General features: G+C 35.2%; 1 protein-coding gene across 3 annotated transcripts in view; it reads left to right on the top strand.

Moving 5' to 3' along the window:
• MIGA1 (mitoguardin 1) overlaps positions 1-17,211 on the top strand; it is a 96,352-nt gene that overhangs the window by 4,819 nt on the left and 74,322 nt on the right. For all 3 annotated transcript variants that reach the window (XM_026497766.4, XM_026497769.4, XM_048220417.2), the window contains exons 3-5: positions 12,103-12,280; positions 13,866-14,002; positions 16,240-16,366. In XM_026497766.4, coding sequence (XP_026353551.1) covers positions 12,103-12,280; positions 13,866-14,002; positions 16,240-16,366 — 442 coding nt within the window. The remainder of the gene's footprint in view (positions 1-12,102; positions 12,281-13,865; positions 14,003-16,239; positions 16,367-17,211) is intronic.

Genomic DNA, 17,211 nt, shown 5'->3' with positions numbered 1-17,211 from the left:
ATAATAATGTGAGATTTTAACTCATACCTCCTTGATCCCCAAATCCATTTTCTCTCTTTTCCTTTCTTTCCTTTTTCAGGACTATATGCTTAAAAGAAAATTTGACAAATATGGAAAAGAATTAAAGAGAAAATAAAAATTATCAACCGTTCCATTATAAAAGCTTATTTGCTATACTTTCTCTAGGTCTTTTATTTTTGTATATATCTTTCTGCCCTCCACTACCCTGTACCCCTGCCCCATTTGAGATGATAAAGTTCTATGTTTTGAGCATATTCTGTTATTAGAAATGCTTTATGAATATAGATGTAGTATAGTTTATTGAATATTTCTCTGTTTTTGTGTTTCTGGTTTGTTTCAACAGTTTATTATTTATATATAAGTCTTTGTCCAATTTTTAGATTTTTTATTAAAGTATATTCCTAGAGATGAAAATATGGAGTCTAAGTCTTTGGTATTCTTTTATTGTACTGTTTGGATGACATTTAAAAGACTAGCAGAGGGGCGCCTGGGTGGCACAGCAGTTAAGCGTCTGCCTTCGGCTCAGGGCGTGATCCCGGTATTATGGGATCGAGCCCCACATCAGGCTCCTCCACTATGAGCCTGCTTCTTCCTCTCCCACTCCCCCTGCTTGTGTTCCCTCTCTCGCTGGCTGTCTCTATCTCTGTTGAAGAAATAAATAAAATCTTTTAAAAAAAAAATAAATAAATAAAAGACTAGCAGAAGGACATAGCAGTTCCAATGTATGTAAAGCACTGTGCTAGACATTTTATATTAGGTACATTTACAAATTTATTTAATCCTTACAATGATCCTAAAGTAATAGTATTCTTTAAAATGTATTGTTTGAGTAGCTAATACATTTATATGGTTCACAAATCAAAACCACACACACATATACATGGAAATGTTTTACTGTCTCAATCCCCATCTACTCCCTATAGATAACCATTTGGATTACTTGGATATAAAAATTCTTTTAGGGTTTCCTTAATCACATATCTGAGAAAACAGTTATATACTTATTTTTTCCTCTTTCTTATAAAAGGGAGCATACTACCTATGTTCCTGCTTTTTTATACTTAAATTATTTCCTGGAGATCTTTCCATATTAATATATGTAGATCTTTTTCTTTTTATTTTATTTGTACAGCTACATAATATTTATATACATGAACATTTGTGTTCTTTCTGATCTTGTACTGTTACCAATACTGATATAGTGAGTAAGTTTGATATACCTCAATTCATAAAGGCGTAGGCATGGGATATAGGTATGGGCACAGGATAAATTTTTAGACTTTGGATTTCTGGGCCAGAGAGTAAATGTATTTGAATTTTGATAGACTCTGTTAAATTGCCTTCTGTAGGAATAGTATTATTTTGTACTCCCCAAATTTGGGGGTTTTTGCCAGTCTGATAGGTGAGAATGGTATTTCATCATGATTTTAATATTCTATCTTTCTTATATGTTAAGCTGAGAATCTTTTCATAGATTTAAGAGCAATTTGTATTAAGTATGAACATTTTGAAGGCTTTCATTTGTCATTCCTAAGTTGTTCTGCAGATTGGCTATACCAATGCACAGTCTTCATCAATCTCAATCATTTGATGATGTCTTTTTTCACAGCCTAGAAATCAGATTATTAATTTTTTTAAATGTTTATTAACATTTTGTATTTCTTCAAGAATTACTTTTGTATCCTTTGCGTATATGATTTTACTATACCACTTACTTTTCAATGCTAAGAATAATTTTCTGAGGCCAAGTGTATCGCACAGCTTGTTCCATGAGATATTTTTTAAAATAATATAAAGAGTCACTGCAAGTAAACTTAAGGATACATTCTCTTCTCTCAGTCGTGGTACTTAGTACTCAAAACTCATTTCATGCTATCAGTGCCCTAAGATAGGTCAGCAAATTATAGCCTTTGAGTGAAATCAAGGCCACCACCTGTTTTTGCAAGTAAATTTTATTGGGACACAGCATACTCATTTGTTAATGTTTTATCTGTGACTGATTTTTTTTTTTTTAATTTTATTTATTTATTTGACAGAGAGAGACAGCCAGCGAGAGAGGGAACACAGGCAGGGTGAGTGGGAGAGGAAGAAGCAGGCTCCCAGAGAAGGAGCCTGATGCGGGGCTCAATCCCAGAACACTGGGATCATGTCCTGAGCCGAAGGCAGAGGCTTAACGACTGCGCCACCCAGGCGCCCCCATCTGTGACTGATTTTGCACTATAATGACAGTTAAGTGGTTGCAGTGGAGATTATATGTTCCACAAGCCTAAAATATTTACTACTTGGCCTATATTGAAAAAGTTTGTTGACTCCTGAACTAAGAGAGCAGCTTATAGTTTGAATAGCACAAAGGACCAAGAAAGGCCTGAGGAGAAGCTCTGAGTTCTTGTTCTGTAACTTTAGAATTGGATTGATTTTTTTTTTTAAATGAAAAAAGACATGTAAGATTTTTTTTTGTTCATTGGTTCAGCCTCCAAAAATTGAGGAGCCATGATGGATGCATTTTCAGTTATATATTTAATTGCTTAGTGAGATGTCATCAGTGTGACTGAAATAATTTTAATAAATGATGCAAGACATTCATGGATTTAAACACCTTCCATGATGCATCTTGATTCATGTTTCACGACTGTGGAATTGTGTGATCTTTGGCAGGTTACTTAACCTCTTTGAAGCCAATTTTTCATGTTTGACATGCAATAAAGATGAGTGAGCACCCCAATAAATGTTAACTCCTATTATATTTCCCTGTGTCATTTATTTAAGGAATAATACATTTTCCAAGTATTTGTTCTTTCATTTAGTGAATACAAACTCTAAACAAAATACTTAAGTCTCTTTTGCTTCTGTAGTTTTCTTAAGGATTGCTTTGGAACATTACCGTTTATCGTGTTAATACAAGCAGATTCTGTTTTTCAGCTGGAAACCACAACATGAAGAAGCAAGTAGGTTAGTTGATTCTCCAAACTCAAAGTGTTAAGTGAGAAAGACAAAGAATTAACTAAGCTCTTAATTTGTCTAAATGCAGTGTGGCATCCTGAATTGGTCCTGGAATAGAAAAAGAATATCAGTGGAAAAACTGGTGAAATCAGAATAAAGTCCATAGTTTAGTTAATAATATTGTACTAATGTTAGTTTTTTAGTTTTGTTTTAATGTAAATTTTTTAGTTTTAGAAGAGGTTATGTAAGATGTTAATATCAGGAAAATTCTAAGTGATGGGTATATAGAAACTCTACTATCTTTGCAACTTTTCTGTAAATCTAAAATTATTTCAGGTCGCATGGGTGCCTCAGTCGATTAAGTGTCTGCTTCCGGCTTAGGTCATGATCTTGGGGTCCTGGGATCAAGCCCCATGTTGGGCTCCCTGCTCAGTGGGGAATCTGCTTTTCCCTCTCCCTCTGCTCCTCCCCTGCTTGTGCTCTCTCTCTCAAATAAACAAATAAAATCTTTAAAAAAATAAAAATAAAATTATTTCAAACTGTTAAAATTTTTTATTTATTTATTTTTTAAAGATTTTTTTTAAATTTATTTATTTGACAGAGAGAGAGACAGCCAGCGAGAGAGGGAACACAAGCAGGGGGAGTGGGAGAGGAAGAAGCAGGCTCCCAGGGGAGGAGCCTGATGTGGGGCTCGCTCCCAGAACGTTGGGATCACGCCCTGAGCCGAAGGCAGACGCTTAACTGCTGTGCCACCCAGGCGCCCCTAAAATTTTTTAAATTAAAATAAATTAACATTAAATGATAGCTCACATTTTTTAATGTCAGATATTACTTTATGTATGTTATCTATCCACAACAACCTTATGAAGAAGACGTTATTCCCATTTACTCAGAGTTTACAGTTTGCATGTAGTGTGTTCTAGTTATCAGAAAGATTCATTCAAAGTATATCTATTAAGCCTCTACTATGTTTCAGTCAAGATATAAAGTGGTGAGCAAGATCTAGGCATAGTTCCAGCACTTAGTGAGCTTAGAACCTCAATAAAGTTTGTACAAACCGCCCCATCCCCCCCAGATAAAGCTGTTGTAAGTACTGTGTTTGATGAACAGATCAACTGAATTCTTTATGCTGAGTAAAGGGAGATAAGGTTATTGGAGCAGGAGACTTGGGTGTGACTAACTATTCTGTCTCCAGAGAACATTTGGCGGTGGGGGAAACTTGACAAGAGCATTAAACAATAGCATCGGGTTATGAAGTGGGGAGGGTTGTAAAATCTGAGCATAAGGAGTAGTGTTTTTTTCCTTTGTATTCTCAGTGTCTGGGCCATAAATAGATGCTGAATTCATGTTGAATGAATAGAACATGTGTCTAGTTTTCATTTGTCTGGAGGTGAGGAAATGGACTTTATCACCACAGAAAGCCATCTGAGCTTTGGGATTCTGAGATGCTCTTTCCAGTGTTCCAGGCAATGATATAGGAAGCAATCGACTTCCCTCCTGGCGGGGAGACAGGGGTAGAGGTGGGGTGCAGGGGTAACAAAACAAGAAGTGATAGGCAAGAGTAATATTAGAGACTTTCAAACGCTGTGTTTTCTAGATTACTTAGGATAAACATTTTCTCTGGGAAATTAGTTGCTTTTTTTGTCATGGGAAAGGTTTCTTTTTTCATGAGATTATGACTGTAAACTTCAATAGGTCTTTTATGTAAAAATAATATAAAGCATAAAACAGAACTTAGATCTTAATAAAAGTGAATTGATTTTTATTGTATTTGAATTTACATTAGTAAAGAACATTATATGTCTGATGGAGTAGTTTTAATTTTGTATTTATATCTAATAGTAGTTCTCAAACTTCAATGCCCTTGGATATAGAACTGACAATTTAAGCAGACATGATCACTTAGCTGTGGCTGGGCCTTTATCGATAGATTATTTTCTTTAATGGAGGTCTTAATTTTCTTATCCTACATTTACTGCTGCAGTAAATACTAATCTTTACATTTGATCTAAGATTAATATTTTTTTGATAACGAGGTCATGACAATTTATAAAATTATTGAAAATTAAGAAGATATTCTTAATAGTGCTATTTTTCTTTTTAATTAAAAATTTTTTTAAGATTTTATTTTTAAGTAATCTCTACACCCAACATGGGGCTTGAATTCACAACCCTGAGATCAAGATTCCCATGCTCCACTCTCTGAGCCAGCCAGGTGCCCCAATAATAGTGCTATTTTTAGAATTTATTTTATTATTGTGTCTTTAGCATCCAAATTCAAGGAACTGTTGTTTTTTTCCAAATCTCATTTAGTTGCTCTTAACACTGAAGGTATGGTTCCGGAGGGAAGAACGAACTTAAAAAAATAAAAATGTGTGGGGCTCCTGGATGGCATAGTTGGTTAGGCGTCTAACTCTTGGTTTTGGCTTGGGTTATAATCTCAAGGTCTTCAGATCCAGCCCTGGGTCGGGCTCCACACTTGGTGTGGAGTCTGCTTGGGACTCTCTCTCTTTCTGTCTGTGCCCCTCCCTGCTGTTCCTTGTTTCTCTCTCTCTCTCTCTCTCTCTCTCTGTCAAATCAATAAATCTTTAAAAAATTTGCTAATGCCTATTATAGAGACATTGCTTAAGAGAATAATTCTTAAGGTTTGTGAAGGGAAAAAAATTTGGTGTGGTATTGGAGTGTTCTAATTTTTCTTGATAGTTTTGAAGGAATTTAAATGGACTTGGAGGAAAAGTAGAGTAAGACTAGTTTTAAATTTTTTGTTAGATCATAGTCACTGAGTCCATATGCTAATGGCAAATGGAAGTAAATCATTTCTGGTATTCTAGAAAATGAGCAAAAATTTTTAAAAGGATTTTATTTATTTATTTGACAGAGAGGGAGAATACAAACAAGGGAGCAGTAGGCAGAGCTAGAGAGAGAAGCAGGCTCCCTGTTCAGCAAGGAGCCTGATATGGGGCTTGATCCCAGGACCCTGGGATCATGACCTGAGCTGAAGGCAGACGCTTAAGCAACTGAGCCGACCAGGCACCCAGAAAAGGAGCAGTTTTTATGTGAAGAACCCAGATGTTATTTTTAAAATAGCTTTATTGAGATATAATTGACACACATTACACTGTCCATATTTAAATTATACAATTTAAGTTTTGACATACATTGTGTATTATACCTGTGAAATTCTTGGCACAATCAGGATAATGAACATATCCATGCTCTCCAAAAGTTTCTCATTCCCCTTTGTAATCTCTCCCTTTGCATTTCTTTGTCCAAGTCCCCTCCCTCACTTTCCCCCAGGCAACCACTGATCTGCTTTTTGTCACTATAGATTTGTTTACATTTTCTGTTTTATATAAAATGGAATCATACAATATGTACTTTCTTTTGTCTTTTTTTCACTTAGTTTGATTTTGAAATATATACATGTTGTGTATATTAATAGTTAATTCTTTCTTATTACTGCATTGTATTCCATTGTATGGATATACCACTGTTTGTTCACCTGTTTGGCTGTTGATGGACATTGGTTTGTTTCCTGTTTTTATTTTTTAATTGTAAGTAAAGCTGCTAAGAACATTCCCATACAAGTCTTCATATGGACATGTGCTTTCATTTCTCTTGGGAGTAGAACAACTGAATCATAAGATAGGAATATATTTAATTAAAAAAATTTTTTTAATTTAAAGATATTTTATTAGAGAGCGAGCGAGCAGAGAGGGAGGGAGAAGGAGAGAGGATCTGAAGCAGACTCCTTACTGAGCATGAAGCCTAACTCGGGGCTTGATCCCGCAACTGTGAGATCATGATCTGAGCCAAAACCAAGAGATGGATGCTTAACTGACTGAGCCACTCAGGCACCCTGAGATATATTTAATTTTTAAAGAAAATGCCAGACTTCTTCCAAAGTGGCCATATCATTGGTATGAGCAGTCTTTTAATTTTAGCCACTCTAATAGAATAGTAGAATCTCATTGTGATTTTGATTTGATTTTCCCTAATGACCAGTAATGTTGAACATGCTTTCATATGCTTATTTGCCATCCATAAATCTTCTTTGTTGATGTGTCTATTCAAAGCTTTTGCCCATTTTTTAGTTGGGTTGTTTTCTTACTAAATTTTGAGAATTCTTTATATACCCTGAGTACGATTCCTTTATCAGATAGATCATTTGCAACTATTTTCTTCTAGTCTGTAGATTGTTTTTTCAACTTCTGGAAAGTGCCATTTATTTATGTATGTATGTTTTTAAAGATTTATTTTAGAGCGGGGGACAGGGCAGAAGGAAGAAAGAGAAAGAATCTCAAACAGACTCCCCACCGAGTGCAGAGCCCAAAGTAGGCTTGATCCCATGACCCATAAGATCATGACCTGAGCCGAAATCATGAGCCAGAGGCCTGACTGAGCCACCCAGGCACCGCTAAGTAGTGCCTTTTAAAGAGAAGTTTTTAATTCTGAAGTCCATTTGTCAACTTTTTTTTTTTTAATTAATCAGATTCTTGGAGTCGTTTCTAAGAAATATTTGCCTAACCAAAGGTCACAAAGATTTTCTCTTACACTTTCTTCTAGAACTTTTATAGTTTTAAATTTTATGTTCTTATTGTTTTAGGTTTATGATCCATGAGTGAATTATTGTATGTAGTGTGAAATTATGCAGTATACAATCTTTTGGAATTGGCTTTTTTCACTTAACACAATGCATTTGAGATTCATTCACATTGTTGTGTGTCTGAATATTATGACCCTTTTTATTGGTAAGTATTCCATTGTATGGATATACCATTTTATCCATTTACCTGTGGAGGGACATGCAGGTGGTTTGTAGGTCTTGGTGGATTTCTAGATTACATGGATTTTCTATGTTTTCTTCTAGAAATTTATTCCTTGAATTTACTTTTGACAAAAATAGATTGGCTATATTTGTACAGGTTTATTTCTGAATCCTGTTCTGTTGCATTGATCTGTATGTCTATTGTTTTGCCAATACCACACTGTTTTAATTATTTTAGCTTTATAGTTAAGTTTTGAAATTGGCCAGAGTAAGTTCTTCAGCTTCCTTCTTTTTCCGAATTATTTTGGTTATTCTAGTTCCTTTGCCTTTCCTTAATTTTTTAAAAATAATAAGCTACCAATAGCTACAAAAATTTTTGCTGGGGGGCACCTAGGTGGCTCAGTTGGTTAAATGTCTACCTTCAGCTCAGGTTATGATCTCGGGGTCCTGGGATCCAGCCCCGCTTCAGGCTCCCTGCTCAGGGAGCCTGCTTCTCTCTCTCATTCTGTGCCTCCCCCCTGCTTGTGCTTAACCCCCTCTCAAATAAATAAATAAAATCTTGAAAAAAAATTTTTTGCTGGGATTTTGATTAGGATTATATTGCTTTTTATACATCAGTTTGGAGAGAAACAACATTTTATAATCTATGAACATGATGTATTTCTCTTTTTATCTTTGTTGATTTCTTTCATCAGTGTTTTATTTTTAACTAGCACTGGTTTTTTTTTTTAGATTTATCTCTAAGTATTTTTTCTTTTTCTTTTACTTGGCGCTATTATAAATGGTACTGCTTTTTTAAATTTTATTTCCAGTTGTTATTGCTGTCATTGACTTTGTAGCCTATTTACCTATCAGTTCTAGGAGACTTTTAGGTAGATTTTTTGGGATTTTCCATGTAGACAATCAAAATTGTCTGCAAATACCGAGTTTTACTTCTTCCTTTCCAACGTGTATTCCTTTTTTTCTCTTTTCTTGACTTTTTATATTGGCTGGTACTTTTAATATGATATTGGTTCTGGTAGCTTCAGGCATTCCTTGGCTATGGCAGCATAACTGTAATCTCTGTCTCGCTCTTCACATGGCTTTCTCTTTTGTGTCTCTATGTGCCCTTTAATTCCTTATAAGGACACTCATTTGATTTAGGGTCCACCCTAAAACAGTGTGATGTCATCTTAATTCATACCTTAATTACATTGACAAAGCCTTTATTTTTAAATAAGATCATAATCTGATATTCAAGGTGAATGTGAATTTTGGGGGGACACTATATAAGCTACATGCCTTCTAGTCCTAATTTGCTGAATTTTTTTTTAAAATCGTAAGCGGGTATTGAATATTTCCAAATGTTCTTTTTGAATCTGTTGAAATTATATTATGGCGTTTCTTCTTGGTTTGTTATTATGATGTTACATTGATTGATTTTTGAATGTTGGACCAGATTTGCATTCCTAGGATATACACTACTAGATCATTTATAGTATTCATTTTATATATTGCTGGATTCAATGTGTTAATATTTTGTGAAGGATCTTTAAAAAAATCTATCAACATTATAGATACTAGCCTATACTTTTTTTTATAATGTCTTTGGTTTTGATATTAATAGTAATGCTGGCTTCAAAAAATGGGAAGTATTTCCTCATTGAATGGAATTGGTATTTCTTTCTTAAATATTTAGTAGAATTTGCCCTATCGTTTGTTAAAAGGTTTATTTAACTACAGATTCAATTTCTTTCGTACATATATTACTATTCATGCTATCTATTTCTTCCTGAGTGAATTTTGATAGTTTCTGTTTTTCAAGAAATTGGTCCATTTCATCTAAAATTGTTGAATTTATGGGCATAGAGTTGTTTATATTAATCCTTTTAATACCTGTAAGGTCTTTAGTGATGACGCTTCTTTTATTTCTGATTTTGGTAATATATGTCTTTTCGTGCTCTCTCCCTTTTTCTCTCTCTCTTTTTGTTTGTTTTTGGTCAGACTGGCTAGAGCTTTGTCAGCTTTATTGATTCCCCCCCCCAAAAAAACCTATGGGGAGTGAACCTATTGATTTTTTTAAACACTTTTTTTTTTTTTTTTAAAGATTTTATTTATTTATTTAACAGAGATAGAGACAGCCAGTGAGAGAGGGAACACAAGCAGGGGAGTGGGAGAGGAAGAAGCAGGCTCATAGCAGAGGAGCCTGATGTGGGGCTCGAACCCAGAACGCCGGGATCACGCCCTGAGCCGAAGGCAGACGCTTAACCGCTATGCCACCCAGGCGCCCCTGATTTTTTTAAACACTTTTGATTTTATTGATTTGGTTTTCTATTTCATTGATTTCTGTTTAGCCTTTATTACTTCCTGTCTTCTTGCTTTGGTTTGAATTTGTTTTTTTCCTAGTTTCTTAAGGCAAAAACTCAGATTATGGATTTGATACCTTTCTTCTTTAATGGTATAAATTTCCTTTGGAAGCTAAAGCTGCATCCCACAGATTGTTTTGTTCCTTTGAAGGGATAGAGAAGGGTATTGATGCACTTCATGCCCCTCCACAAAAACTCCTGTTTCCCTCCCCCAGTTCTGCACCGTAAGGGAAAGTTAGGACTCTAGCAGTCTTTTCGGTGAGTAGAGTCCAGTGGGATTCATGAAGATAAAACCTGCAAAATGTATGGATTACCCTTATCTTTGCAGCATCCCAGCTGTTCCAGGGGGTACTTTACCCTCTCTCACAAGTGCACACTGTTTTTACCAATTTACCAGCCATACTAGCTGAATTCGTCTTACTGATATCCTGCTGTGTTTTATCTCTGCATGCCTGAGCTTATGTCCTATCTCTTCATGCAGATACCTGTATCTCTTTAGCTTTAGGGCCAATTGATTGCCTTCTGACCTCAGCCTTGTGATGGGTTCAAGGAAAAATGAGAACTTGCCATTTGTTTGGCTTGTTGTTGTGAGTTTGGAAGTGACACTCTTTCCAGCTCTCTACACCCCAAGACTATGGCTTTATTTTATAGCTCTCCTGTATTTCTTGTGATTGATAGTGTCTCTGCCCCAAGACGAAGTTAATTATCTCTGCTCTGATGCTGATACTTAGTGTATACTTATATTCCTGTATTTATCACACTGTACTGTAATTATCTGTGAATATATTTGTCTCTACTATTAGCACACCGCTTGAAGGAGGCACGATCTGTGTCCTCTGTACCTATTGCTTCCTGATCATTGAAAGGCATAGAAATTTGCTTGTTGAAGAGAATTACAGTAAGATTTTAATTTTAATTTTCATAGCACAGTGTGGTACATTGTAAGATGCTGAGTAAATATTTGTTGAATAATTCATGCATAAAAGGGTTTATTCAGATAACATTTAGAAATTGAGTTAATTCGGGGTGCCTGGGTGGCACAGTTGGTTAAGCGTCTGACTCTTGGTTTTGGCTCAGGTCATGATCTCAGGGTCATGAGATCAAGCCCCACGTTGGGCTCTGCGTTCAGCGCAGTCTGCTTGAGATTCTCTTTCCCTTTGCCCCCTCCGCTTGTGCATGTGTGCGTGTGCACTTTCTCTCAAATTAAATAAATCTAAAAGGAAAAAGAAATTGAGTTAATTCATGTTTGTTGAAATTTCCAGTTAGTTAAAAAAAAAAAATTGGTTTGTTTTAAAACTCTGAATTAGGGGTGCCCGGGTGGCTCAGTTGGTTAAGTGTCTGACTCTTGATCTCAGTTCAGGTCTTGATTTCAGGGTTGTGAGTTCAAGCCCCATGTTGGACTCTACACTGGACATGGAGCCTACCCAAAAAACAAAGCAAAACAAAGCAAAACTCTGAATTAATCATTCCTGTAATTTAAAATCTTGCTATGATTCAGACATTTAACTGCATGAAAATCACTAGTTTTTCAACAGGTTTTAATGGGGTTGAGTTATTTTGTGTTCCTTTTGCCTTTTGTGGTAATATTGTTTACCTAAGAACGTCAGAAAGTAATAAATTAATACATTTTGTTGTTTTTAAAATTCAAGTTGAGCTAGCTGTCGTTTAAAGAGTGTGAAATAATATTCTCTTGGTAATACTTAGAACTAGGTTAGTTTAAGAATAAATTTTGTTCTTAAGTCTTTATTTTATTTTATTTTATTTTATTTTTTTAAAGATTTTGTTTATTTATTCAACAGAGATAGAGACAGCCAGTGAGAGAGGGAACACAAGCAGGGGGAGTGGGAGAGGAAGAAGCAGGCTCATAGCGGAGGAGCCTGATGTGGGGCTCGATCCCATAACTCTGGGATCACGCCCTGAGCCGAAGGCAGACGCTTAACCGCTGTGCCACCCAGGCGCCCCTTAAGTCTTTATTTTAAGTAAACAAATATAAGAAGTTTTTTTTCAATCTACCTGCATCTTTTCCAGATAAAATTTTCACCAGTAGCAAAAAAGTTGTTTGTGGTAACTGCAGTGAGTGCTGTATCTGTAATTTTTCTGGCCCATCACTTTAAAAGAAGACGTGGAAGGAAGAAAGGAAAAATATTACCGTGGGAACCAGAGCACCTTGTACTTGAATACACTAAAAGAGCAGCATCAGACAAAGGTATGTGGAGGTAGCTAAATTAAGTCTACAAGAGAAATTTTATATATAAATCATAACTAGAGTGCAGTGATTTCAGTGTTTTAGTCTCCAAAATTCCTTTCCTTAATATTTAACTCACAGATAATACAGATTCATTTTAGAAATATTAGAACATGCAGATAAGCAAACAAAAAATTAAATTAAAATCACCTGATATTCTGCTACCCAGAAGTAATGACCGATAATATTTTGGCAAATATCTGTCCATTTCTATTTGCATTTAAATAGATTGAGACATAAAATTCTATATTATGTACAAGTAAATGGTATATAGTAAAATTATGATAATACCTTTTGTAGCCTGCTTGTAAGATATTTAACTATATATAAGAATATTTTTCTAGGTCAACAAATACATTTCTATGCTATCATTTTTAATACATATTTAGTGTTAAATTTATAAACATATACCCCAATTTCTTTGAGCAGTTCCCTGTTGTTTTCTTTAGAATGTTTTTCTTGCTTTGCATACACTTGTTTGATTATTTTCTTAGTATATAAATAGCAGTAGAATTGCTGGTCTTTAAAAGATCTGTAGTTTTTGTTAGAGATATAGTACATACTGCCAAGTGTATCAATAACAATAATTTCTTGAGCATGCTGAATTTCTTGAGCATGCTGAATTTCTTATTTTTTAAATTCTTAATTATTTTTAATTTTTTATTTAGAGTATCATATGCTTTTGTGATTAATTTGTCCAGCAAGTAATCAATGAATGACTGTTTTGTGCCAAGTACAGCGAACATTACAGTAATGATGGCTCTCACTTAATGAGATTTTATTAGATCTCAGGTGTAGTGCTAAATGCTGTGTATTCACTTCATGATTTAACCTTTATAACAATCCTGTGAATTAGGACTATATCCTGTTAGTGTTTAGACATAAAGAAAATTGAGATAAGGAAAACTTAAGTGATCTGCTCATGGTCATGTAAGTCCAGAAATTGAACTGAGGAGTGTCTTAACTGTTGTGGTAAGATGGACTAAGACACATTGTCTGCCATAGATGGATAGATAGATGGTAAAAAACTAATTACAATGTAATGCGATATGGATATAGTTTAGATGTAATTCAGGAAAGGAAGTGCTTATATTTTGTTAAATTTATAACTTGAAGGTTCATAGTTGCCAGTATTTTTTTTAAAAAAGATTGTATTTTTAATTAATCTCTGTATTCAACATGGAACTTGAACTCATAAACCCTAGATCAGGAGTTGCACACTCTACCAACTGAGCCAGCCAGGCACCCCTAGTTGCCAGTATTTTTATACGGATTATAATAGATCATTCAAATATTGCTTTAATTAATTAGGTGAATATTTTATTTTTCATTTAGGAAGCAGAGTTTAGCAGTGTTAAAAGCAATTGTGAAGAGATGTAGATTTTAATAATGGTGTACATTTAGTAATTTACACAATCAAGTGAAATGAGTTTTAAAGTTAGAAGCTTTCTGAATGAATATAATGTAAACTTGGAGATTTTACCTGGAATTTATCATTGGAGTTACTAATTCTTCTAATATTATCGATATATTTGTTACTTGGTAGGTTCAAGTTGTTCCAGTAGTAGACAGAATTTGACATTATCTTTGAGTTCTGCCAAAGACAAAGGATCTCAGTCTTGTAACTATGCCAATGGAGGACTTTTCAGTAAATACTCAGGTTCTGCACAGAGTTTAGCCTCCGTAAGTAATGAAAAAAATTTATTATTTTACAGATCTGCTTTTGTGTCTATTTTATCTATTTGTTTAAATGTCATATAATTATAGGTAGCTCTTAGTATGGAAAGAACCTTAAATCATCTGGTTGTGTCTGTTTTCTTTAAGCCAGTAAAATTTTCCTTTTGCTAAATAACCAGCCAGTTTGGTTCCAGCTTTCTTTGAATAAGTGATGTGGACACATCGGGTTCTGAAGAATGGTGTTGGTGTGAAAGTATTGCTTCAAAACTAGATGTTCCGCAAAAATGCTGGAACAAAGCGGCCAGACTTTGTACTAGGTTACGAAATAATGAGCCTGCGGAGGTAATAGTGTGTGGCTTGCTGAAGCCAAGTGTGGAGTTCCTCACCTTGTTCTTTTAAGCATTAATATAGTATTGATTGACAAGTGAGGAATAAAGTTAGTATATGTTGAAGTTTAATATAGTTAAAAATTTTGTTAAATAGGTAGGATATATACATTTACCACTAAATAAAGAAGAGGCAAAAAAGTGTACAGAGATAAATGTGTTCCTGATTCTCTTGGCTCTCCTCCTTAGAGACAAACAACATTGGTAATTTCTTACATATGAACCTCTGGGAGCGTATGCCTCTACCATCCTATATATTCATTATTTTAAGTAGTTTATTGAACACCATATTCTGTACCTTGCTTCTATATTTTGTTGGAATATATAGCTGTCCCATTCTTACGTGCCTAAAAATATACTCAGTTTTTAAAGGCTATTTATTCTGTGGTAGGAACATCTAGATCAAAGTCCTGCAGGCGTTCTCTCTTTAAAACTGAGTAGTATCGGGGCGCCTGGGTGGCACAGCGGTTAAGCGTCTGCCTTCGGCTCAGGGCGTGATCCTGGCGTTGTGGGATCGAGCCCCACATCAGGCTCCTCCGCTATGAGCCTGCTTCTTCCTCTCCCACTCCCCCTGCTTGTGTTCCCTCTCTCGCTGGCTGTCTCTATCTCTGTCAAATAAACAAATAAAATCTTAAAAAAAAACAAAAACTGAGTAGTATGATGAAATATATGCCCATTCTATAATCTGGATTTACTCTATGTCAGAGAAGTGCCTCTGTTTTGAAATTTTTCAACTGAAAGTTGTAGCTGTTCTTCTTAACTACTAAATAGAGAAAGGGAGTTTCATGACAAATGTGAGTAGAAAGTCTTTAGAATCGCTTTACTGTACTTGCGTCAACTGACCTCATAATTCCACTGGTAGGGCTATGAATCTAGATTTTTGCCTTTTACTGAGTACCCGAACAAGGCAACAGATGTGGAAAGGAGGGGACAGGGTCCACAAAACTTGGTTATTGGATATGAGAGGTGTGGGAAGAGAAGTTAAAGATAACTTTCTGTTTTCTACTTTGGGAAATTACGGGGATGGATTATTAGTGAACCTGAGAGGAGGAAAAGTTTTGTTTTGGGAAGATACAGAGCTCCTTTTTGATATAGTCAGTTTAAGATACCAGCAGAAGAGATGGAAATAAAGGTTAGATTTCTTTATTTTTATTATTTTTAAAAAGATTTATTTATTTGTTTTGAGAGAGAGAGAGTGGGTGCCCATGTGTGGGGAGAGGGGCAGAGACAGAATCCCAAGCAGACTCCTTGGTGAGCGTGGAGTGCAACACAGGGCTCGATCTCATCACCCGTGAGATCATGACATGAGCTGAAATCATGAGTTGGACGTTTAACCAGCTGAGCCACCCAGAAGCCCCTAGATTTATTTAGAAAGGACAGAACTTGAAGTAGAGACTAAATAGTCATTTGCATAGAGGTGACTGAAATGAATTGGCTCAGTGCTAGAGAAGGGAAGATGATAGAGGCTTTTCAGTTTTAGTTATTGGTTAGCAGAGAAACAGCATTGTTAATAAATTCTAAAAAGGAAATAAGCTATCTCAAACCAAAGTAGTTGTGGATAAAATTTATAAGTAAATACTTAATAAAACAGTAAACTATAAAAATAACTGCTTGATTTTTTTATGGAAATAACTGATTTTTGTTTGAAATACTCTGTGTATTTTTGAGCAAAGGCTTAAAATACTTAGAGTCTTATGACTCCTAACTGAATATAATCAGATTTATTTCTTCAGGTAGGAATTACATAAGTTGTTTTACCAGGAATAGGATTTATATAAATAATTTATAAATATAAAAGATTGCAAGATATTGCCACAAAAGAGATTTTGAAGTAACTTCTGTCGATCTTAATTTTAGGTCCAGAGTGTCAATTCTTGTCATAGCTGTGCTTGCGGCAATTCTAACTCCTGGGACAAAGCAGATGAAGATGATATTAAACTTGTTAATATTCCTGTGACCACTCCTGAGAACTTATACTTGATGGGTAGGAATAACATTATAAAGTTTTAAGATATTATACTCACATTTAATGTGAAACTAAAGAATGATGAATTATTTTAAAGGAAGCAATATAATTTTAAAATGTTCTTATATCTGTTGAATCTAGTGTATATAACATAAATTTTTATATTAGTTTCTGGAGGATGCTCTAACAAATTACCATGAACTTGGTCATTTAAACAGCAGAAATGTATTCTCTCAGAGTTTTGGAGGCCAGAAGACCGAAATCATTATCATTGGGCTGGAATCAAGAGCTATGCTTCCTCTAGAGGTTTAGGGGAATATCTGTTACTTGGCTTTCCCAGCTTCTGATGGCTTCTGGCTGGTGACCATGTGACTCCAGTCTCTACCTTCCATCATCACTTCCTCTGTGTGTACCAGATCTCCTTCTGCCTCTTACTGGGACGGTTGTAATTGCTTTTAGGGTCCACCAAATAATCTAGAATAATCTCCCCATGTTAAATTCCTTAATTTAATCACATCTGCAAAGACCCCTTTTCTTTGTAAGGTAACGGTTACAGGTTCCAGAGACTAAGACCTGACATCTTTGGGTAGCCATTATTCAATCTGTTACACTCACCTACCTGATTTGCTGATTATTATTATTTTTTTTTAAGATTTACTTATTTATTTTAGAGAGAGAGGAAGAGAGAGAGAGAAAGCAGGGAGAGGGGCAAAGGAAGAGGGGGAAAGAATCTCAAGCAGACTCCGAGCTGGGCGCAGAGCCTGATGCAGGGCTTGATCTCATGACCCTGAGGTCATGACCTGAGCCAAAACCAAAAGTCAGATGTCTGATTGAGCCACCCAGGTGCCCCTATTTATTTTTAT

The sequence above is a fragment of the Ursus arctos genome, unplaced genomic scaffold (genome assembly GCF_023065955.2).
Source record: "Ursus arctos isolate Adak ecotype North America unplaced genomic scaffold, UrsArc2.0 scaffold_12, whole genome shotgun sequence".
Lineage (NCBI taxonomy): Eukaryota > Metazoa > Chordata > Mammalia > Carnivora > Ursidae > Ursus > Ursus arctos.
This window is presented reverse-complemented; position numbering and strand designations above follow the sequence as displayed.